Source organism: Bos mutus, chromosome 3, assembly GCF_027580195.1.
Source record: "Bos mutus isolate GX-2022 chromosome 3, NWIPB_WYAK_1.1, whole genome shotgun sequence".
NCBI lineage: Eukaryota > Metazoa > Chordata > Mammalia > Artiodactyla > Bovidae > Bos > Bos mutus.
This window is the reverse complement of record NC_091619.1, coordinates 23582417-23608624: the sequence shown is the minus strand read 5'-3', so window position 1 is coordinate 23608624 and position 26208 is coordinate 23582417. Positions and strand designations below refer to the sequence as shown.

At 38.0% G+C, this 26208-nt stretch overlaps 1 protein-coding gene across 5 annotated transcripts in view; it reads right to left on the bottom strand.

The window, feature by feature from the left end:
• SPAG17 (sperm associated antigen 17) overlaps positions 1–26208 on the bottom strand; it is a 254867-nt gene that overhangs the window by 113465 nt on the left and 115194 nt on the right. For all 5 annotated transcript variants that reach the window (XR_011463620.1, XM_070367411.1, XM_070367415.1 and 2 more), the window contains 3 exons: positions 19682–19836; positions 4096–4277; positions 2443–2540 (listed from right to left, as the gene is read on the bottom strand). Coding sequence is in view for 4 of the 5 variants with exons in the window: in XM_070367411.1 (XP_070223512.1) it covers positions 2443–2540; positions 4096–4277; positions 19682–19836 (435 nt within the window). In the remaining variant the exon portion in view is untranslated. The remainder of the gene's footprint in view (positions 1–2442; positions 2541–4095; positions 4278–19681; positions 19837–26208) is intronic.

The following is a 26208-nucleotide window of genomic DNA, read 5'->3' as shown; positions in this document are numbered from 1 at the left end:
TAGCTTTAAGCTTTGCTGTTGGGGGCCAGAGTGAGGCACTCGGCCCGTGGCAAAGGTCATGAGGAAGGAGGCTCGACATACACAAAGGTGGGATCGAGCCTCAGGAGTCCCCCTGGAACTCCTCGAGCATCTACCCCCACAACCAGAGCCTGCCTACTTTACTACTTTGTGCTCATCTACACCTCTGACTTTACGGGGGGCTGTCCCCCACCACCTCTTTCGGAGAAGGAGTTAACTTAGAGCTCCAGTTAATAAAAACTCCTGGGCGTGACAAGAGTGTTTTAACCTACAAACTCCTCTGAAGGTTCTCTAGCCTGCCTGACAGGCTTGTCCGGCCACATGTGATTGCTCACAGCCTCCCAACCATGAGAGGCATGAGATGCTTTAAACCTTCTAAAAACAGGTTCCTTAGAAAAGTTAGAAAACTATTAGTATAAGTATAATGGGCTGATTAGAAATTGTATTGGTGAAGGGTTTTTCATTTGTTGAGCCAATGCTTGTTGCTAAGTCTCCATATCCCCTGCCCTTACACACATTAATGAATATATAGAAGAAATAAGTATTAACCTTTGATATTAATCACGTTAGACCTTAGGCTAAGTAAATTCTTTCCTTAACTAAAACCCACTATACCCGCACCCTATAGGAATGTAACTTTATTTGGGTGGTGTCTGTTTTAGGAATAATCACCCCTGGAGAAATAAGTGTCCTGGTTGACTGACTGCTGTCACAAGGAGAGGGTCATAAATTGTCAGCAGGCCCCCTGGCCAGAAGATGATGTAACACCTCTAAGACCTCTGTATATATTTGTATGAAGCACCTGACGTTGATAAAAGTCAGGACTGCTGACCCCGCGTGACTTTTGCATAACATCTCAGTGTATAAAAATAGACCATGGAAAATAAAGAATTGGGATCAGTTTCTCGAAATACTGGTCTCCCCATGTCACTCTCTCTCTCACTCGGGCTGAGTCTCCATCTGGAGCGCAGAACCCGCCATGCTTACTAATTATGCCTGGGCTTCTAAGATCCGACCAGGGAGGCCTCAGTGTCTCCTCTCCTTCGGGAGAACGGAAGGACACCTGCGGCCTACGTAAGTGGTGCAAGCTTCTTGTCTTGAAGTTTTATTGGTCTCCCGCGTAAACCAAGCTACTCAGCCTCTTTTCTCCACTGAATTTTCCTGCTGAGCTATCCTCATTCTATTACTCTTTACATCTCTAATTAATATCTAATTGAAGCTATTGTATCCTGATCCTCGCCGACACCGTCCCCACTTCGAATACCCTGGATCAGCCGGGGCTGGACTCTGGCACTTTGCCATTTAAAATTTTCTATAAGTGAAATCTTATATAATGTATCAATATATAGTCTTTTAACTTTCTCTTCTTTTTCTTACTATGATGTTTGTGAGATTCATACATACTTCTGTAAGCTATAGGCCATTTCCAGAGCTGCATAGTATTTCATCACATGAGTAAACCATTCTAGACTTTCTATTGATGGATATTTGAATTGTTTCCAGTTTGGGAGAGTTAAAAACAACACCGCAAGAACAATTGTGTCCGTATGTCTTGGTGCACCCGTGCATGCATAAGTATATCAGGTATGTACTTAGGAGTGAAATTATTAGGTTCAAAAGAAATCGTATGCCTAACCTTAGTAGTTATGCCCAATTTTCCAAAGTGAAAGTACCAACTTATACTTCAGCAGTATAGGAGAGTTTGCTTTACTTCACATCCTTGCCAAAATCTGGCAGTGTCTCCTAAATTTTGGCCCAAAATGATTGATTTGACCAGATAAAAGTTGAGTGTTTCTGTATATAAAAAATGGGCATTTATTAATAAGGAAATTGTTTTATAAATTAAGGTACATCCAAATCATACACTAATATAATGCTATGAAGATAAGTTAGATCTCTCGATACTGTCTGGAAGTGATATTCAGGATGTATTGATAAGAGAAAAAAGTATCTGGCAGAGTTAAAAAAATATATATATATCAAACCTAAACCAAAACCAAACATGAAAACTTTCTTTACATTTGTGCATGCATGCTTGTATGAGCATAGAACAAACCAAACTTTTACTGTTTCTGATTTCAGGAGCTTAGGCCAGCCAGGTTAAGATTTCTTGTAAAAGCATGTATTACTTTTGTGATTAAAAATCCCAATAAAAATGCAAACAAAAACAAACCACTGCCACAGAAGCAGCAAGAATACCAACTATGAACAAGGGGCACTGCTCTGGATTTTGGCAGAGTTCCCTAAAGGTTTATCATCTGGTGGAGGAGTGAGCTTGGTGGAGAGACTGTTATTTCCTTGAAGATTCAATTATCTGAGAGTTTAGCAAAAAGATCATTTCCTGTGATACTTACACAAATGCTCTAGAACAAAATAATTTTGAACCTGTAATTTGTCAATGTCATATTTCTTTCTTTGGATTACCTTGAGAGAGCCTTCTAAAATAAAATTAATCTTTTCCTTCTCTTTTTCTTTGTCTTTTTCTTGATCTGATATTTCTGTCTTGCTCATTCCTTTGTTACCTATAACCAGAGAAAATTAAACTTCTTGGTAAAACTCTCTAATTTTCATAGAAGGACCAAACATCTGAGTTGTAGGAGAGCCCTATTCACTCATATCTGAATTCTTTTTTTTTTTTTGTCATCTCTAGAGTGGACATCTGAAGTAGAAATGAAATCTTTTAGGGATGAACGACTCGCCATCAGTGGAGGCAGTACATTCCATTCTCAATGTGTTGAGATTCTGAAGCTTTTATTGAGCTGGACTTTCACTAGAGTTTTAATCTAATTAATCCTAATTTAACCCCTTAAAACCACACAGGACAAATTTATCTTTTCCTTCCATACTGAAGACCTCCTCTTGCCATTACAGTTATTTTGTGGTGAAGATTTACATCTGTCCTGACTTGAGAGGCCTCAAACAGAATGTAATACCTACCAGGTGCATTCCAACTCTGATTTCAAATCGACCATTTTCTGAATTTGGTCCACAGACACCCAGATAATTGTTGAGCTTTCGGTTCTGCTCAGAAGCAGAATAAAGAAAAGGCAGTCAACCCACAATCCTTGGTACTAGCAGATAAGCGTGACCTAGATACAACTGTAAGGGCAGCCCTACCTGTCTTATATAGTCCCATCGAGTATTCGAATTACTTGGTGCTGTCCTGTGCTGCCCACCTGGAGGAAGGCTGAACTGATGGACAGATTATGGAACCATTTTGGTGAAAGGTGAATCGTTGACTTGGTTTGCCAAGTTTTATCTTAGAATCAAGCCAAGCACAAATTCCTCTGGTACTTTATAGAGGTTGCAAAAACTTAGGAAATTATATAGTTTTGCTTCTTTATAGGAAATCACTCTCAACTTAGTTACCAGAAATAATGAATAGTAATTACACAGAGTTCATTCCCTTTGTCTGAACCCAGTAAAATATCTTTATTTTCCAGATGAATTACATCAACATTTCATTCATTGATCAAGTGTCCTTTTTCTTTTCATCACCTTCTTCTCTCTGCTTGACAGCATCAACACCATGAAAATAACAAAAACAAAACTGTATATTGATGCAACATCCCATCTAATCCATGTCACAGGCCCCCCAAAATTCATTTTCCCTTCATTTGTTATTCTAAGCCCCCCAGCTAGTCTCGGGACTCTTCTGTTTACTCTTATAAGGAAGGTCTTGTTTTATTCTCACTTTGGAAGCCATAATTATTCTTACAGAGACATACTATCTCTGAATTTACTTCATATATTGCCAACAAACCATAGATAGGCGAACCTATCAAGCCCACCAAAATAAAGACATGTGGCATTTCCCTAACATCACATTTAATCTCAACAGATTGACTCTTTCAAATCTGGCAGGAAGTGGGGTCAATATAAGACAAGTATCAAATCAATATAAGACAAATATTCTCATCATATTTAGGAAGCAGCTATTCTATTTTATAGGGAAAGTGAAGAGTCACAGAAATATTGTGGACAACTCTTTAATCCTGAAATAGTTACAGACTTGATATAATTAGTAAACAGCAGAATGTCTTGGGATTTTATATATAAGTTAAATTGGTTACTTACTTTTAGATTTTTTAATAGAATAAATTTTGCTAGTAGAGGAAACTTTGGTAGCAACAGAAGATTTTATTTCCAGCTCATACTTGGCTTTATTGATTTCATCAGACATTTTAGTTTCCTGATATATAGCTTCTTCTTTTATGATCCAATCTTGAATGGATTTTGCAACAAGTTCCAAATAATTTCTAAAAAAGGAAAAGATCAGCAGGTGACACCTGAGTTAATAGGCAGCTCACATGGTAAACAATTTGCCTGCAATTCAGGAGACCCGGCTTCAATCCCTGAGTCTGGAAAAGGGAATGGTGATCCACACCCGTATTCTTTCCTGGAGAATCCCATTGACAGAGAAGCCTGGTGGGCTACAGTCCACTGGGTCACAAAGAGTCCGACATGACTGAGCAACTGACACTTCACTTCAAAGTCAACAAGTGCATAAGATACTGATTGTGCAAATGAACTTTTCAAAAATTAACTGATTCTAAACTGCCACTTCATGGGAAATAGATGGGGAAACAGTGGAAACAATGTCAGACTTTACTTTTTGGGGCTCCAAAATCACTGCAGATGGTGACTGCAGCCATGAAATTAAAAGACGCTTACTCCTTGGAAGGAAAGTTATGACCAACCTAGGCAGCATATTAAAAAGAAGAGACATTACTTTGCCAACAAAGGTCCCTCTAGTCAAGGCTATGGTTTTTCCAGTGGTCATGCATGGATATGAGACTTGGACTGTGAAGAAAGCTGAGTGCTGAAGAATTGATGCTTTTGAACTGTGGTGTTGGAGAAGACTCTTGAGAGTCCCTTGGACTGCAAGCAGATCCAACCAGTCTATTGGAAAGGAGATCAGTCCTGGGTGTTCATTGGAAGGAATGATGCTAAAGCTGAAACTCCAGTACTTTGGCCACCTCATGAGAAGAGTTGACTCAGTGGAAAAGACTGATGCTGGGAGGGATTGGGGGCAGGAGGAGAAGGGGACGACAGAGGATGAGATGGCTGGATGGCATCACTGACTCGATGGACGCGAGTCTCAGTGAACTCTGGGAGTTGGTGATGGACAGGGAGGTCTGGCGTGCTGCGATTCATGGGGTTGCAAAGAGTCGGACACGACTTAGTGACTGAACTGAACTGAACAGAAACTGCCCATGTAACAAACATAATATAGAGATATATGCTATAATATATTTTGTACAAAGTAGTCATTTATAAATATTCAATGAAGATATGAAAAATCTTCAACTTCCTTCATGATTAAAGACCTACAAAATTAAAAATTAGATATTTCCCTCCAAATCAAAGATTAATGCTTGATAATACCAAAAGTTGATGACAGTTTGGAGAAACAGTCATTCTTAGTACTGTTAATTGCAGAGTAATATGGTAAAATGTCTTTATAGGGCAATTTTATAGCACAATAGGTACCATCTGAATTGACCACCAACTAACTGACTCACTGGATTAGTTGAAACACTGTAGTCTTGCTATAAACTTATCAGGCTTGTGAATACCCTCATCCTAAATACTACAACCTAAGCTGCTTGTGCATTTATGTATATGTCAGCATCTTACTGACCTGGAAGAGGTCAGTTTTCATTCCAATACCAAAGAAAGGCAATGCCAAAGAATGCTCAAACTACTGCACAATTGCACTCATCTCACACACTAGTAAAGTAATGCTCAAAATTCTCCAAGCGAGGCTTCATCAGTATGTGAACCGTGAACTTCCAGATGTTCAAGCTGGTTTTAGAAAAGGCAGAGGAACCAGAGATCAAATTGCCAGCATCTGCTGGATCATCGAAAAAGCAAGAGAGTTCCAGAAAAACATCTACTTCTGCTTTACGAACTATGCCAAAACCTTTGACTGTGTGGATCACAGCAAACTGTAGAAAATTCTTAAAGAGATGGGAATACCAGACCACCTGACCTGCCTCCTGAGAAATCTATACGCAGGTCAAGAAACAACAGTTAAAACAGAACATGGAACAACAGACTGGTTCCAAATCAGGAAAGGAGTATGTCAAGGTTGTATATTGTCACCCTGCTTATTTAACTTATATGCAGAGTACATCATACAAAATGCCAGGCTGGATGAAGCACAAGCTGGAATCAAGACTGCCAGGAGAAATATTAATAACCTCAGATATGCAGATGACACCACACTTGTGGCAGAAAGAAAGTGAAAGGGGAGAGTGAAAAAGTTGGCTTAAAATTCAACATTCAGAAACCTATGATCATGGCATCTGGTCCCATCATTTAATGGCAAATAGATGGAGAAACAATGGAACCAGTGACAGACTTAATCTTTTTGGGCTCCAAAATCACTGCAGATGCTGACTGCAGCCATGAAATTAAAAGATGCTTGCTCCTTGGAAGAAAAGTTACGACCAACCTAGGCAGCATATTAAAAAGCAGAGACATTACTTCACCAACAAAGGTCCATCTAGTCAAAGCTATGGTTTTTCCAGTCGTCATCTATGGATGTGAGAGTTGGACTGTAAAGAAATCTGAGCGCTGAAGAACTGATGTTTCTGAACTGTGGTGTTGGAGAAGGCTCTTGAGAGTCCCGTGGACTGCAAGGATATCTAACCAGTCCATCCTAAAGGAAATTAGTCCTGAATATTCATTGGAAGGACAGATGCTGAGGCTGAAACTCCAATACTTTGGCCACCTCATGTGAAGAACTGACTCATTTGAAAAGACCTGATGCTAAGAAAGATTGAAGGTGGGAGGAGAAGGGGACGGCAGAGGATGAGATGGTTGGATGGCATCACCGACTCAATGTACATAAGTTTGAGTAAACTCCGGGAGTTGGTGATGGACAGGGAAGCCTGGCATGCTGCATTCCATGGGGTTGCAAAGAGTTGGACACGACTGAGTGACTGAACTGAACGGAACTGAACTCACAGTGTCTTACTGCTTACTGGGATTTAGTAATGTTATTGTTCTTCAGTTGCTCAGTCATGTCCAAATCTTTGCAACCCCAAGGACTGCAGCATGCCAGGTCTCCCTGTCCTCACTATCTTCCAGAGTTTGCTCAAACTCAAGTCCATTGAGTTGGTGATGCCATCCAACCATCTCATCTTCTGTGTCCCCTTCTCCTCCCGCCTTCAATCTTTGCCAGCATCAGGTCTTTTCTAATGAGTCAGTTCTTCACATCAGGTGGCCAAAGTATTAGAATTTCATCTTCAGCATCAGTCCTTCCAGTGAATATTCGGGACTGATTTCCTTTAGGACTGACTGGCTTAATCTTGCAGTTCAAGGGACTCTCAAGAGTCCTCTCCAACACCACAGTTCAAGAGCATCAATTCTTCGGCACTCAGCTTTATTTATGGTCCAACTCTCCATCCATACATGACTACTGGAAAAAACCATAGCTTTGACTATATGTACTTTTGTCAGCAAAGTAATGTCTTTGCTTTTTAATATGCAGTCTAGGTTGGTCATAGACTTCCCTGGTGGCTCAGATGGTAAAGTGTCTGCCTACAATGTGGGAGACCCAGGTTTGATCCCTGGGTTGGGAAGATCCACTGGAGAAGGAAAATGGCAACCCACTCCAGTACTCTTGCCTGGAAAGTCCCATGGATGGAGGAGCCTGGTAGGCTACAGTGCAGGGTTGCAAAGAGTCAGACACAACTGAGCGACTTCATTTCATTTCACTTTCTTCCAAGAGGCAAGCATCTTTTAATTTCATGGCTGCAGTCACCATCTGCAGTGACTTTGGAGCCCAAGAAAATAAAGTCTGTCACTGTTTCCCCATCGATATGCCATGAAGTGATGGGACTGGATGCCATGATCTTAGTTTTTTGAATGCTGAGTTTTAAACAAGCTTTTTTTTTTTTTTTTCACTCTCCTCTTTCACTTTCATCAAGAGGCTCTTCAGTGCCTCTTCAGTTTCTGCCATAAGGGTGGTGTCATATGCATATGTGAGGTTATTTATATTTCTCCTGGCAATCTTGATTCCAGCTTGTGCTTCATCCAGCCTGGCATTTCATATGATGTACTCTGCATATAAGTTAAATAAGCAGGATGGCAATATACAGCCTGGATGTACTCCTTTCCCAATTCGGAACCAGTCTGTTGTTCCATGTTCTGTTTTAACTGTTGCTTCTTGACTTGCATACAGATTTCTCAGGAGGCAGGTCAGGTGGTCTGGTATTCCCATCTCTTTAAGAATTTTCCACAGTTTGTTGTGATCCACACAGTCAAAGGTTTGGCATAGTCAATAAAGCAGAAGTAAATGTTTTGCTGTAATTCTCTTGCTTTTTCTATGATCCAATAGATGTTGGCAATTTGATTTCTGGTTCCTCTGCCTTTTCTAAATCCAGCTTGAACATCTGGAAGTTCTCAGTTCACATACTGTTGAATCCTCACTTGGAGAATTTTGAGCATTACTTTGGTAGTGTGTGAGATGAGTCAAATTGTGTGGTAGTTTGAACATTCTTTGGCATTACCTTTGGGATTGGAATGAAAACAGACCTTTTCCACTCCTGTGGCCACTGTGGAGTTGTCCAAATTTGCAGGCATAATGAGTGCAGCACTTAAACAGCATCATCTTTTCTGATTTGAAATAGTTAATCTGGAATTTCGTCACCTCTGCTAGCTTGTCCAAGTAGTGATGCTTCTTAAGGCCCACTTGACTTCACATTCTAGGATGTCTGGCTTTAGGTGAGCGATCATCCCATCGTGGTTATCTGGGTCATCTTTTTTGTATAGTTCTTCTGTGTATTCTTGCCACCTCTTCTTAATATCCTCTGCTTCTGTTAGGTCCATACCGTTTCTGTCCTTTTATCATGCCCATCTTTGAATTAAATGCTCCCTTGGTATCTCTAATTTTCTTGAGGAGATCGCTAGTCTTCCCCATTCTATTGTTTTCCTCTATTTCTTTGCACTGATCGCTGAAGAAGGCTTTCTTATCTCTCCTTGCTATTCTTTGGAACTCTGCATTCAAGTGAGTATATCTTTCGTTTTCTCCTTTGCCTTCTGATTCTCTTTTCTCAGCTATTTGTAAGGGCTCCTCAGACAACCATTTTGCCTTTCTTTTTCTTGTGGATGGTTTTTGATCACCACCTCCTCTACAATGTCACAAACCTCCATCCCTAGCTCTTCAGACACACTGTCAGATTTAATTCCTCAAATCTACATGTCACTTCTACTGTATAATCATAAGGGATTTGATTGAGGTCATTCCTGAAAGATCTAGTGCTTTTCCCTACATTTTTCAATGTAAGTCTGAATTTGGCAATAAAGAGTTCATGATCTGAGCCACAGTCAGCTCCCAGTCTTGTTTTTGCTGACTGTATAGAGCTTCTCTATCTTTGGCTGTAAAAAAATATAGTCCATCTGATTTCGGTAATTGACCATCTGGTGATGTCCATGTAGAGAGTCATCTCTTGTGATGTTAGAAGAGGGTATTTGCTATGACCAGTGCATTCTCTTGGTAAAACTCTATTAGCCTTCGCCCTGCTTCATTTTGTACTCCAAGGCCAAACTTGCCTGTTACTACAGGTGTCTCTTGAATTCCTGCTTGGCCTGTTAGTTGGTGGTAAGTCTACACTTGTTAACATGTTGAGTTGAACAGGTCAAATACCCTGAAGTTATCTTGACTACTCTTGTTTCTCAAGTTCTTCTTCCAACTGTCAGGAAATCCAAATGATTTTTTAAAACATATTTAAATATATTCAAAATCGTATCACGTCTCACTCTGCTTACTGCCGAATCCTGGTCTAAGTCACTATCATCTTTTGCTAGGATTGTTGCCATAGTCTTCCAACAAGTTTCCTTGTTCTTACCTTCGAGTCCCTGTAGTCTATTCCTAACAGAGCAACTATAAAGATCCTTTTAATCCTTAAATCAGATTATACTCTCTTATTCTTAGAAACTTTTAATAGTTTTAAACAAAACCCAGAATGCTTACAATTGATCTGTGATAACGGAACACAGATATGTATATTTCAAATGAAATGACAAAATAAGAAGCATTTCAGCACAAAGTGATTCAGGAAGTTTGCCACCTAGGGATACTTCCTGAAATAATTACTCAAAAATGTATTCCAGAGCTTAAAAGAAAAGTTGAAGAAAGACAACATGGGATATAAGTAAGAGTTGAGAAAGAATAAAATTAATAGTTAAATGTAAGTAATTATTTATATTCAGTTCTATTACTTGTTATCAAAAATATTACTTTACGATTAGAAACAAAATTTATAGACAATTTCTAAATGGGAGGTAGGAGATGCACTGGGAGCATGTGAAAATATGTTAAACATTTTAACATTTCCTGGGAAATGGTATTAATATTCACTGCATTGGAGAAGGAAATGGCAACCCACTCCAGTGTTCTTGCCTGGAGAATCCCAGGGACGGGGGTGCCTCGTGGGCTGCTGTCAATGGGGTCACACAGAGTTGGACACGACTGAAGCGACTTAGCAGCAGCAGCAGCAGCAACCCTATCTATTATATAAAAGTATTTAAATGTGATTTAAAAGGATAAGTGTAACTTCTACAAAAATATAAGTAGAATTTATGACTTTTAAAAAATCACATGCTAAGAATGAATTGAGTCTAACAAAGGAAGAAAGGGATTAATCTTGAAGTAAAAATATGGGTTGTATAAATTTAATGGTAAGAATGAGGCCAAATATATTAACAAATAAAGTAAAAGTGAATATATTAAGTTATTTTAAATGTAAAAAATTAACATTGTTATTATTATTAGAATATTTTAAAAGACAGGAGATCTCAGAGTGGCTAAAAAACTCAAGTTGATATTTAAAAGAGGTGTATCTAAAACAGAAACAAAGTCAAAAGACTTAGAGAATGAATTTATGGTTGCCTGGGGGAAAGATGGGGGGAAGGGACAGTTAGGGATTTTGAGATGGACTTGTACACACTGCTATATTTACCTGCTATGTTCATAGATAATATAAAATGATAAAATGTTTTTATCCTTCAAGAAGTATATAATCTAAAATCTTTATAAATGTAAAAATGTACAAAGATAAATAATAAAAGAGATAAACATCAATCCTACAGAAAAATGTAAGTAGTAGTATCAGCAGTATATACTTTATCGCAGTAATAATAGAAAATTCAGGTCCGCTTTGATATTGGAAGGCTCAGGTTCAAATCCTAGATCTGCCACTTACTTACAAATAATCCTCAACTTCTTCATTTGTATAATGTTGTGATAACAAAGTGAGATGATATATGGAAAGCGTTGAACACAAGTCTGACACATCATAAGCATCAATAAGTAGAAGCTTCACTATTATTAATGACAGTAAAATAGAATTCTTAAATAGGTTGTAAGCTTTCTAATATAAAGATGATTTTTAAAATATTTGTTATATTGTATGGTGTTCAGAATGCTGTATAAATAGTAATGCCTAAAATTTATCAACATAAATATTTTCTCAAAAGTATCAATTAAGAATATGCTGTAAACACAATTATTCACCATTTCTCATGAAACTCATAGTTTAGTAATGATATGTACAATTTTCCATCAGTTCTTTAATATAGTTTTAAAAATATTATTCATACTTTCCAAACTACTTAAATATTTATGAATTATGACTAAACTGAGCTCAAGAACAAAGGCCTATTCATGTTTGTAGAATCTAAAATAGTTTTCACAATCCTTTGTATAGCTAAACAATGACAACAGATTTGTGTAAATAAAGCATTGAAATAGAATGGCTGACCTGTATAAATGTATAAATTAAATAAAGAGACCATAGTATGTCCATTAAAAAATAAATAAAAAATAAAATGGATAACCAACAAGGACCTATGGTATAGCACATAGAACAATGCTCCGTGTTATGTGGCAGCCTGAATGGGAGGAGAGCTAGAGGGAGAATGCTGCTGCTGCTGCTGCTGCTGCTAAGTCGCTTCAGTCGTGTCCGACTCTGTGTGACCCCAGAGACGGCAGCCCACCAGGCTCCCCGTCCCTGGGATTCTCCAGGCAAGAACACTGGAGTGGGTTGCCATTTTCTTCTCCAATGCATGAAAGTGAAAAGTGAAAGGGAAGTTGCTCAGTCGTGTCCAACTCTTAGCGACCCCATGGACTGCAGCCCACCAGGCTCCTCCGTCCATGGGATTTTCCAGGCAAGAGTACTGGAGTGGGGTGCCATCGCCTTCTCTGAGAGGGAGAATGGATACATGTATATGTATGGCTTAGTCACTTCACTGTTCATCTGAAACTATCACAACATTGTTAAGTGGCTATATCCCAGGAGAAAATAAAAAGTTTAAATTTTAAAAAGAGAGATATATCTAAAAATCAAATTCAAGCAGAAGAATATAAAAATGGCAGAAATCTAGGTCCTCAATTTTTGTGAGCAGCAGCACTATCCCTGACACAATGCCCAACTACAGATTTTTTTTTGCTACAGGAGAAAAATAATTCTCTTACTAGTTTAACCATTATAATCAGTTTTCCATGAATATAGTGAAACATCATTCCTAGTTGACATGCAAAATGACTGAGAACATTACATCAGTAAATTATTAATATAAAAGAATTTCCAATAATATTAATATCAAATATGGTTAAATTCAAGGTGAAAAGCATTAAAGGGAAGATAGACGTGTTATCATGTTGATAAGTTACAATCCTTTAAGAAGGATGTATATAAAAATAGAAATTAAAAAATAACGTTATGCATATACACATACGCATACAGTACACATGCAGAACAGGAAGAAGAAACAGCTATAATCATAAAGACAGACATTAATCTATCTCTCTCAGAAATGGATGTTTATTTGGGGAATACTGATTAATTTTATTTTAATAGACTGGAAAATCTAGATGTCATGCATGATTCCTTAAGAAAGTAAAAATTTCCAAAAGTAATTGAAGAAGAAATAGAAAAGCTGAATAGAGAATTAACTTCAGAAGGACTGACAAGGTTGTAGATTAATCTATTCTTCATCCTCTGACCTACTCTCTCTCCCATTGGGCCCTGCTACCCAGCCCCTTGGAATCCACTAACTCTAAACGGTTTTCCATGTGAAGTATTCTTACTCTCCACAAAGTCAGGTACGTACTGTGGAAGCTCCTGTATGTGTAAGCAAAGGGTCTTGGAAAATGACTTTGTAGTCTAACTTCTAACAGTATTGTTTTTTCTACAGAGTTAAAAGGTGGAATATTTTGACTGCCTTATGTGCTGTGAATCCTCAGAGCTGTGGGCTCACACCTTAACGAGACAAATGGGAGTGGACTGCAGGCTGTAGCTTCTTAGGTGAAGGGGGGAACACGGCACCTTGATGCCCATTTCAGCAGGTACGCACAACCAGTGTGGGGAGGGAAGCAAAAGAAGTGGTGCCCTGGGGCAGCTGCTGAGCCCCCTGATGGGATGAAGATGGGGTCATGCTGGGTCTCCTGCACTGGGTTCTTGCAGAAAGCTAAGTAAGCACAGAATTGGATTAAATTCTACTTACCATGTGATTCTGGTTGTTAACTTGAATCCACAATTATCTTGGAGAATCAGGTCATAAAAAATACACATAATTGTCAGTGTTATCCATAAGGTTAGTGTAACACCAATACATCTCTAAGTGATATATTTTACACACTTGGGAGAATAATATAAACATCACTGGAGAAGTAAATTACAGAACATGTCATAAAATAGGTTACTGAAAGAGAAAAATGTATCTATTTTATTAAGTTATAAAATGTATGTAAAGATCAATATGTTGGGTTTTATTATTTAATTTGTAATATCTGAAGCCAAGTATATCTAACATTTTCACTTGGGAGGGGAATGGAAAAAGAATGATTTTCTTTGGTCAAAGTGTGGGTGTAAACAAGCCCTAGGTTTGCCTTTTTTGGGTATTCTAGTTTTTGTTTCTGTTGTCAATGGTGTTTTTTCCTTTTTTAAACATCACATTTTCTAACAATTTCTTGTAGTGCAAAAAAATGCAGTCAGAGGATATGCTGCTGTTGTTATCCAGTTGCTAAGTTGTGTCCAACTCTTTGTGACCCCATGGACTGGCATGGGGTCATGCCACAGCATACCAGGTTCCTCTGTCCTCCACTATCTCCCGGAGTTTGCTCAAATTCATGTCCATTGAGTCCGTAATGCCATCCAACCATCGCATCCTCTGCTGCTCCCTTCTCCTTTGCCTTCAATCTTTCCCAGTATCAGGGTCTTTTCTAAGGAATTGGCTGTTTGCATCAGGAGACAAAAGTGTTGGAGCTTCAGCATCAGGGTTGCTGAATGAATATTCAGGGCTGATCTTCAGGTAATTTCTCCCATTAATTCACATTTTTAGATAGATTGTTTGGGATTTTCCTGTGTCGCTAATAACCTCAGCTGCCAATAATGGCAGTTTCCTTTTGGGTTCCTATACTTTAAAGATACTTTTAGTAATTTTTCTGATTTAGATCTTCATTAAATGTTGCTTAGAATTGGTCATGGTAGTTACCTCTATTTTGTTTCTAATTTTATAAAGATGCTTGTAACATTTTTTATTAAGAATGATGTTTACATCTTAATAACTTCAAAGGCATTCAGAAGACAATGGGATAATTTTCTTCAAAGTGCTGAGAATTTACATGTCAATCAAGAACTATATCCTAAGCAAAATTATCTTTCATGAACAAGGCTAAAATGAAGATATTTGCAATAAACAAAACTGATTTTACTACCAAAGATCCTCACTATATGAACTTTTAAAGCTCTTATCTTAGGAAGAAGGGAAAATAAAATAGTAAGCATATATTAATTTACAAACACTGGATATGAAAACAATAATGTTATTATATTGTGGGGTAAAAACATTAAGATAGAATTAAAGTGTTCTGCAATAATAGAAAATGTGGACTGGTGATAAGAAGTTAAAACACTCTATTGTGCTTATATTATTTGGTAGGAAGGTAAAGGCACGGTCTTCTGCAGGAGATGAAAGCAGTCGATCCTAAAGGAAATCAATCCTGAATATTCATTTCAAGGACTGATGTTGAAACTCCAATACTTGGCCACTTGATGTGAAGACCCGACTCATTGGAAAAGACCCCGATGCTGGGAAAGATCGAAGACAAAAGGAGAAGGGGGCAGCAGAGGATGAGATGGTTAGATAGCATCACTGACTCAATGGATATGAATTTGAGCAAACTCCAGGAGACACTGAAGGACAGAGAAGCTTAGCGTGCTGCGATCCATGGGATCACAGAGTCGGACGTGACTGAGTGACTGAATAGCGTAACAAAGGTGCTGATGACTTTGTCAATTTTCAAGTGAATATCACAGTTTCTGAAGAATGAGTTGAGATATAGTGTATAACTGTCATTCTGGTAGTAGTAATAAAAATGAAATTAATTCAAACCAAATAAGGAGAAATAAAGAAACTGAAAAAAAAGAGCAAATAAAAGGACAAAATTAAATGGTTGAAATTAATCCAAATATATGAACTAGGTTCTCAAGAGGTAAATATTGTCAGATGAATTTTTAAAATTTGGCTATATATATATTTTGCAAGAGGTAAATGGATAGAAAAGGATATACAAGATAAAATATAAAAGAGGCTTGTAAAGTTTATCACTATCAGATAAGATACATATGATAAAGTCTGTTCAGATATATCAATATTGGTCAATATAACCTTGAAAGCAAAGAGCAATCCTAGAGATAAAGACATTGCATATTGATAAAAGCTTAATCAGGGAAACAACTCAATTCTTGTTTTGCTTATTAACATAATCTTAACATCATTTCAGTCAGTTAGTCATGTCTGTCTTTGCGACCCCAGGCTTCCCTGTCCATCACCAACTCCCGGAGCTTGCTCAAACTCATGTACAAGTTGGTGATGCCATCCAACCATCTCCTTTTGTTGTCCCCTTCTCCTCCTGCCTTCAATCTCTCCCAGCATCAGGGTCTTTTCTAAAGAGTTAGTTCTTCGCATCAGATGGCCAAAGTACTGGCGTTTCAGCTTCAGCATCTGTCCTTCCAATGAATATTCAGGACAGATTTCCTTTAGGTTTGACTGGTTAGATCTCCTTTCAGTCCACAGGACTCTCAAGAGTCTTCTCCAACACCACAGTTCAAAAGCATCAGTTCCTTGAACTCAGTGTTTGTTATAGTCCAACTCTCACATCCATACATGACGACTGGAAAAACCATAGTTTGACTAGATGGACCTTTGTCAGCAAAGTAATGTCTCTGCTCTTTAATATGCTGTCTAGGTTAGTCACAGCTTTTCTTCCAAGGAGCAAGTGTCTTTTAATTTCATGGCTGTAGTCACCATCTGCAGTGATTTTGGAGCCCAAGAAAATAAAGTTTGTCACCATTTCCCTTGTTTCCCCATCTATGTGCCATGAAGTAGCAGGTAGGACTGGATGCCATGATCTTAGTTCTTTGAATGTTAAGTTTTAAGCCAACCTTTTCATTGTCCTCTTTTACTTTCATCAAGAGGATCTTTAGTTCTTCTTCACTTTCTGCCATAAGGCTGGTATCATCATAAGGGTGGTGTCAATCTTAACATGCATGAAGTCAAAAACTGACAAATTTATAGGAATAAATCTACCAGGTTCCATCACACATTGAGTTTTTTAAAAATCATTTCTCATTAGTTGATTGACCAAGTTTTTAAAAATCAGAAAGAATAGTGAAGATTAAGAAATACAAACCTGTATTCAAAAACCAAAGAATAAACTTCCTTAACACACAAACTTGGAGTATTTATAACAACTGACCACATATTAAGCAACAAAGTTGATCAACAAATTTCACAGCATCAGTATTCTATAGAACATGTTGTCTGACTACTACTTTTGAAATTATAAACTATAATAAAAATGTAACTCAGCCAAATGTTTAAAATAAAAACTCACATTTCTATGCAATCCATGGGTCAAATAAGAATGATGGAAATGAGAAATGAATGATATAGCAGCATTGTTCAAAATAGCCAAGATATGAAAGCAACCTAAATGTCTATCAACAGATGAATAGATAAAGATGTGCTACATATACATAATGGAACACTGCTGCTGCTGCTGCTAAGTCGCTTCAGTCGTGTCCGACTCTGTGCGACCCCAGAGACGGCAGCCCACCAGGCTCCCAGTCCCTGGGATTCTCCAGGCAAGAACACTGGAGTGGGTTGCCATTTCCTTCTCCAATGCATGAAAGTGAAAAGTGAAAGTGAAGTCGCTCAGTCATGTCCAACTCTTCACGACCCCATGGACTGCAGCCCACCAGGCCCTCCGTCCATGGGATTTTCCAGGCAATTCCTATTCAGCTATAAAAGAGAATGGAATTATGCCATTTGCAGCAACATGGATGGACCGACTACGTTTAGTCAAATAGATCATACAGAGAAAGACAAATACTGTTTGTTATCACCTATATGTGGAATTTAAAAAATAAAGCAAATGAATGAATATAACAAAACCAAAACAGACTCGTGGACACAGAGAACAAACTAGTGGTTACCAGTTAGGACAGAGAAGAGGCAAGAGGCAAGATAAGAATAGGGGTAAAGAGGCACAAACTACTAGGTATAAAATAAACTAAAGGGATACATTGCATAGCACCAGGAAACGTAGGCAATAATTTATAATACTTTAAATGGAGTATAATCTATAAAAATATTGAATCACAATGTTGTACACCTGAAACTAATATAATAGTAAATCAGCTATAATTCAATAAAAAAGAATTATGTGTTCAAAAAAATGAACAACAATAAAATTCCATCAGTCAGATATTTTGTAGTGCTAAGGTGGTATTTAAAAAGAAATTTTTGCCTTAAATACTTGTAAAGCAACAAAAATAACTCAAAATCCTGAGATAAAATTCTAATTTGCAAAGTTAAAGGACACTGGAATAATCCAGAGAAATTGAGAGAAAATAAAAAATAATAAAGATGAGGGCATATTTTTAAAAAATAAAAAGGAGAAAGGATCAAATGCAATAGTTGCTTTTACAAAAAATTAACAAAATTGGCAAACCTTTGGCAAGACTGGTTCAGAAAAACAGAGAAATCACAGATTAAAAGCATTAGGAATTAAAACAGATATGTGTAACACAAAAAGGCAAGAGCATATTGTAATCCACTTTATGCAATAATTTTGAAAACAGGTAAAATGGTCAAATTCCTAGAGAAATACATATTATCAAATGTAGTTCAAAAATACATAGTAAACCCAAAGTGTCTAATAATCATGACAGAGGTTAAATCAGTAATTAACCATCTTCCCAGGTCCAGATGGTCTTATTTTCAAGTTTTACCAAATGCCAAAGGAATATACATCTTAGTCTTACATAAATTCTTTCAGAAAATAAAAAAATAGAGATTAAAAAGGGAGAATACCCACCCATTAATTTATGAGGCTAATAAAAATCTCAATCTCAAGCCAGAAAAGAACATTTAAAGATGGGAAAAATTATAGCTGAATCTTACCCATGAATACAGATTGGACATATTCTAAAGAATATATTAGCAAGCCAAATGCAGCAATTTATAAACAAGTAACATAATGGACAAATTGGATTTTCATGGGAAAGTAAGTTCAAACATTAGAATATCTATTAATAAAATTTCACACTTTAACAGATTAAAGGAAAAGAGAGAACACCTAAATTGATGCAGGAAAATCATTTGATATTATTTAATAGTCATTTATAATTAAGAACCTAGAGCAAACTAGCAACATAAGAAAATTTTCTAACCTAATAAGGAGCATTTACCTATGGCAAAAAACTGAAAAAATACTTAATAGATGAATATTCAAAACCTAGAATAAGACAATAATGTTCTCAAAGTTGTACTGAAGTCCTAGTCAACAAAGAAATGAAAAGCATAATTACTGGCAATGAAAAACAGAACAAAGGAAAGCACAGTTATATTAGCTTGGTATACCTATTGTGTATCCTAATTTTAAAAAATCATTTTATGACTTTAAAGTGTGTGATTCTGTGTATATGTATGCACACAATCCATTTCTCCAGTTTTCTGTAGGTCCATGTTCATCCTCTCTGTATCCCTTAGGACTAAATTCTATATAAATAACAAATACTGAATATATATTAACCAGTACAGAAAAATAATGAAAAGTTCTCATCATTAATGAGAAAGGAGAGAAAATTTTTAAGATAGCAATGAAATAATTAAGGAGCTGGGGAGGAAAAACAAATTACTGATTCCTAGAGGTCTCAGTTTGCTGGGAAGCTGAGTGCATGTGTCATTCAGTTACCCTACGTCTGAGTCTTCCCTAGATCAAGTGGAGTTACCCAAAACCAGCATATGGAATGCCATGTTTTGTAGTTCCTACTTTAAACCTTTCAGAGGCTGTTATATTGGAGTCTAAATGAATCAAGTATAATTTAATAATATCCCCACTAGATTCAATGGGGCCAGGAATGATGTCTACCTTCTTCAGTGTATAGTTTCAACGCCTATCACAGTGCCTGGCACACAGCATTCAATTTGGTGAACTTCACTGAATCTACGGAACTTCACTGAATCTACGGTACTGCACAAATGTTTTTATTGGGTTGAACCACTCAGCTTAGGCTAAGGAATTAAAAAAGCAAGTAACAAGCTAACTAAGATAACTAACTAAACCATCTAAGTTGGTTACCTGAATCCAACATTAGAGTGAAGGCCAACTTTCCAATATTCATGACGCAGACGTTGTAAATTCATCGGATTATGAAAGACCAACAGTAAAGAGTTGTCTTGTGTATGGTAATACGAATCAATACACCTGTATTGCTGATTAGCTTCTTGAAGAACCTGAAAATCAAAATGAATGCATTGTTTTGTCTTTTTTTCCCCGAGAGAAGGGTCTCCTGCTAGGGCCTTTCTCTGCTTCCTCCCTTTTCTTCCCTTATCTCCATGATGCTGGTCAAGGTGAGAGCAGGGATGGCAGATATTTTCAGGAGCATTTTAGTAACTCTTATAAGAAAAACAAATCCTAGGCTCCAAGCATAGAGGTATTTGCTCAAGTGTTTTTCATTAATGCTGGAAGATAATAAAGTCTAGGAGTTATTTAGCATGTTCCATGCCTTCTTTTTAAGCTTCTCTGGTAGCTCAGCTGGTAAAGAATCCACCTGCATGCAATGCAGGAGACCCTGCTTCGATTCCTGGGTCAGGAAAATCCCCTGGAAAAGGGATAGGCTATCCTCTCCAGTATTCTTGGGCTTTCCTGATGGTAAAGAATCTGCCTGCAGTATGGGAGACCTGGGATCGATCCCTGGGTTGGGAAGATCACCTGGAGGAGGGTATGGCAATCCACTCCAGTATTTTTACCTGGAGAATTCCATGAAAAGAGGAGCCTGGTGGGCTACAGTCTATAGGATTGCAAAGAGTCGGACACGACTGAAGCGACTTAACATGCACACACACACACACACACACACGCCTTCAGATAAATCATCTCATTTTATCATAAAAACCTCAGATACATTGGTATGATTATTTTTCCCATTTCAAAATATTAAAAGCTGCATTTTTCAGTATTGTTTGTGGCCAAGAGAGAATAAGAGACTTGTCTAAGAGTATGGAGTTCCTAAGTTCTGGTACAAGGGCTTATACCAGTCTTTTGACTCTAAATGTCACATTTCACACTCTACACAGAGCTCTCCACTACACCACGGTGTGGTACAGAGACATACTGTGAGTGGTCTTCTTGATACATACTGTTTCTACACAACTTCTATCCCTGATCCTTTCCAAAACATTTTATCCTCAGCACTGTAACTGCAGCCACAAACAGAGGGGGCCTGTGGGCAGCTGCCTTTTCCTTATGCCAATCAACATAAAGAAATATGTCCATAGGGAAAGAAATTAGACACTTGCGGGGTTTTGTTTTGTTTTTTTTTTTCTTGTCCATATCAATTTGGTGGAGGCAGCTTTCTGTTCTTCACTGTCTGGATGATCTAAAGGCATGGAATTGCATATTATGTCAGGAAAGGACTATTTTACTTTTGCTGTCAATTGCACACTGGTAGTGTAACTAAAATAATACATTTACTCCCCAATCTAATCCCCTATATGCCTTTATGAAGCGGCATTTGAATTTTTACAACTGCTCCCTGAGAGCCAATACAAGAAACACATATGTGGTAAATTTGTTTTCTTTCTCTCTTTTTCTAGGCTGCACAGTGCAGCTGTGGGGATCTTAGTTCCCTGACCAGGGCTCAAACCCATGCTCCCCTGCAGTAGAAGGATGGAGTCTTAACCACTGTACTGCCAGGGAAGTCCTGACATGGTAAATATTTTTGCATTTAAAACATTTTGCTCTGTGGGGGTCCTATCCATTACTTTTTGGGGCAAATTCCTTTCAGATTTTAAATTAGAAAAACAAACAAACAACCAAACTTCTATTTTTGATGAACGTGTAGGTGTTCTCAATCAATATTTGATAAAGTTTCATACATTTCTTTTCCTTTTTAAAAATTTGGCCACAACACTGCAAATCAACTATACTTTAATACATTAAAAAAACTTGGCTTTTACCTATTATCATGTATTGATATTTTTCTCATTAATTAAGCTTTTCATTAAAAATGGAGACCTACCACATTCATAGAAAAACAAAACGAACAAGATAGCTAAGACTTTTCTTTAAAATATGATTACGATTTTTACAGAGGATTCTGGAGTTCAGAGATGTGTGTTTAAGAAGCAATTGATGGAACACCTGATACGGAGAGAAGGGATTAGAGTGGAGAGAGAGTGAAATAGGCTGATGATATTACAGTAGATGGGGAGGATGGAACTTGGATTAAAGTAGCAGCAGTGGAGATGGTGAAGAGCCTCAAGAGGTATTTTGAGGTATACCCTCAAAACTCGATGATGGACCAGATGTGTGCGACAAAGGAAAAGCTGAAGTAAGGAATGACTCTCAGCCTTTTGGCTTGACACTGACGTTTTCTGAGATGGATGAGGGGAGAAGCATGCTTAGGTGGGAAAATTATTTGCTTCATGTGGGACACAAAATATTTAAGGTGTCTATCAGAAATTCACTAATGTGGAACTCAAGATGGAGATAATTTGGAAGATAAACTTTTATGAGTCATCAGGATTAGACATATGTAGTAGATGAAATCATTAAAAGAATGTTTACAGAGGAGAGAAGACAATTCGAGACTGAGGCTTGAGACACTTCAATATTTAAATGGTAGGTAGAGGAGAAGTACTCAACAAAATTCCAGATGGCACACTGAGGAGGAATTCGGTATGGTGCTTTGGAAACTGGGAGTGAACAGTGTTTTGTGGGGAAGTGATCAGCTTTGTGAGGAAAAGGTCAAGGAAGATATACAAAGAAATGTTCATTAGGTTTGGCAGGACAGTTACATGTGACCTTGAAAAGTGAAGCTTCAGGACTTCCCTCGTGGTTCAGTGGCTAAGACTCCAGGCTCCCAATGCAGGGGGCCTGGGTTCGATCCCTAGTCAGGGAATTAGATTCCACCTGCTGCAACTGAGAGTTCACATGCCGCAACCAAGACCTGGAGCAGCCAAATAAATAAATAAATACATATATTTTTTAAAAGAAATAAAAGTTAAGCTTCTATGGAGTGAGGAGGAGAGGCTAAAACAAAGTAAAATCTGAAATGAACTTCCAGTTAAAAAATGAAAGATTAAACACATGCACTTCCTAACCCCTCACTAAAGGAATAGTCAAATTCGAGTTTTAATATCACAAAGTTGAAGCCCAAGGGAGATGAGACAAAAGAAACATCGTGGAGGCTAGAAAGCAGGAGAATAAATGGTAACTGATTTAGCAGAACATGGAAAATCAAATTCCAAGATTAGTTTTAAGAGAGACCAGAAGGAACATTATGAGCAGAAACACAGAAAGGCTCTGGAAATGGCAGAGTTAGGTACCTCTGAAAGTGGAATGAAAGGGGCAATGAAAATAGGAAGATTAATGTCTTTTAAGAAGCCTCAACCATTCTGAGCAGCCAGGGTACTGCCCATCTCTCTCATCAGCAGAAGAAAGGAGGATTATTACTATAGAAGCTGACCCTGTGGGTTTTTAAAAGGAGGGACCCTGGGCACCACTGAGGGAGAGCTATACCACAGAAAAAAGAGAATTATGTAAAACTTGAATTGGCATGGTCTAATAGAAATATAAGGGAAGCCACAAATGTGAGCCATGTGCATAATTTTAAAATTTATAGTAGTCATATTTTAAAGGTTAAGGTAAAATCAAACTATACATTTTATTTAACCTAATATGTCAAAATATATTATCATTTCAATATGTAATCAATATAAAAATTGCTAAGTACTCAGAAGCTACATGTGACTAGTGGCTACCACATTGGACAGTGCAGATCTAGACACTGGGTGGTAAGAAATCTGAAATTCCTTTCCTCCATCATTCAGCTCCTAAAACCCTGACAAGTTATGTCTCGGAAGAGAAGAGATCAGACTTTTTTCCCTAGAGACTCTAAATGGCCCAAGAGTATAGAATTAATACATCAACATTCACGGGTCTTTCAAGACCCCCCACCTCCCTGCAGCCAAATCACCCAACGACAAGGTCAGGGTATTGACAGCTTTCCCCCACTTTGACTTTACGTAGCACTTCCTATCATATTTTTTTAGTGTCTCATTATGAATATAAACAGAGGCAAATATCACTAGATGCTATTCTTCAATGTGAAAAATGAAGACACCTCCTCCACAAAAAAGTAGTTAAAACCTGGGGAAAGGAGTTTTCAGAGAGAAGACTTCAAAGGACTTCAGTAGATCCTCATAGAGATAAGGGAAGATACGGTACCAGGGAATGTGAAGAGTATGTTTTATAAATGTAATTTGTAACTATAAATATAACCTTATGATATTAATATTATAACAACAGATACAGAAGACTCGATAGAAAAATTCGATGAAAGCAGAGACATATTTCCAGAATAAGAAGAAAAGCTGTTGAAAACTTGGAAGGAAAGGATAAGGAAATTGGAAGTTCAGTCTAGGAGTCCAATACCAGAACAACAGGAGTTTCAGGAAGAAAGACTAAAGAAAAGGGAGGGGAGGGGATTATTAGAGTGAGGATTGTATAATATTTCCCAGAATGTAAAGCTCAGAGTTTCTGGATTATACTGGGCTCCCTGGTGCAGTATTAGGAATAGAACCACACATCAAGGAATATCAACAGGAAATCCACAACACTGGAACAAAAAGAAAATCTTAAAGACCTTACAGAGAGAAGAAAAAACACAGACTCGACTGACCAGGAATCAGAATTTCATTGTTTTTTTCTTTCTCAAGGACAATCTGGAAAGCTAGAAGACTATTGAGGAATGGCTTCAAAATGTTGAAGGAAAATACTTTTTAACTTAGCATCTTATATAAAGCCAAACTGGCAGTTAAAAGTATAGAATTAAGGTATTTTCAAACATCCATCACCTCAAAAATTTCCCTGCCATTTATGTTAACTCAGGAGGCAACTTGAAAAGACAGTCCCCTACAAAAAGAAAGTAACCCAAGAGACAGGGCAACGTGGGATGCAGAAGACAGTCTCTAACTGGAAATAGAGGCAAAGGATACGGCCAGGATGGCCGCAAGGGGGATGGCAGGACCGTCGCTGTGTAGAGTGCTCTCTCTGAGAACTGGTAGGATTTCCTTTGCTGCTTTGTATAGTAGCTTCTGACAGTGGTCATCCATCCTTGGTGAATTTTAGCTTGGATCTGCATCATTCTAATCTCCACCTCTCTGGTTACAAAATATTCTCCCTGTGTGTCTTTAGTTGGTATTTTCTTCTTCTTACAAGGACATAAATCACATTTGGTTGGAGCCTACTATAATGACCTCATCTTAACTTGATTACATCATTTAGACACCCTAATTCCAAATAATCCACTTTCAGGTACTAGGTGTAAGGATTCTAAAAAATCTTTTGAGGGACACTGTTCAACATAAAACAGTTCAGACTGAAAGTGAAAGTTGCTCAGTCAGTCTGACTCTTTGTGACGCTAGGGACTATACAGTCCATGGAATTTTCCAGACCAGAATAATGGAGTGGGTTGCCCTTTCCTTCTCCAGGGGATCTTCCCAACCTTGGAATCAAACCCAGGTCTCCTGCATTGCGGATTCTTTACCAGCTGAGCTACCAGAGAAGCCTACAGTTTATCTTGTAGCCTCTCAAATTCATATGTTTCCCATGTATAAAATACATTCACCCACCCAACATCCTTCAAAGTTTCAACCCTTTCCAGCATCAACTCTAAGGCTCAAATGTTATCTGAATATCTTCTAAGTCAGTTATGGGTGTGACTCAGTTTCTGGTCCATCCTTGGGCAAAATTCCTGCTCACCTGTGACCCTGTGAACCCAGAAAACAAGTAGAGGGCAAGCAGAGGTTCAGAACACACAGGAAAGATATTACTTACAAAACACAACTGATGGAATATCTGTTAGGTTTGAATGTACTGAGCAGAGATTTACTCTTAAGTAGAGAATTTGGGGGAGAGTAATGACAAATGTTTATCAAACTAAACAAATAAAAAGGAAATGTATCCAGGATATTACACAGTGCAGCTATGAATCAGTTCAGTTCAGTCACTCAGTCGTGTCTGACTCTCTGTGACCCCGTGGACGGCAGCACCCCAGGCTTTCCTGTCCGTCACCAACTCCCAGAGCCTACTCAAACTCATGTCCATTGAGTCAGTGATGCCATCCAACCATCTCATCCTCTGTTGTCCCCTTCTCATCCTGCCTTCAATCTTTCCCAGCATCAGGGTCTTTTCCAGTGAGTCAGTTCTTCGCATCAGATGGCCAAAGTAATGGAGTTTCAGCTTCAGCATCAGTCCTTCCAATGAATATTCAGGACTGATTTCCTTTAGGATTGACTGGTTGGATCTCCTTGCAGACCAAGGGACTCTCAAGAGTCTTCTCCAACACCACAGTTCAAAAGCATCAATTCTTTGGTGCTCAGCTTTCTTTATAGTTCAACTCCCACATCCATACATGACTACTGGAAAAACCATAGCTGGACCTTCGTTGGCGAAGTAATGCTTTTGCTTTTTAATATGCTGTCTAGGTTGGTCAAAACTTTTCTTCCAAGGAGCAAGTGGCTTTTAATTTTATGGCTGCAGTCACCATCTGCAGTGATTTTGGAGCCCAAAAAGATAAAGTCTCTCACTGTTTCAATTGT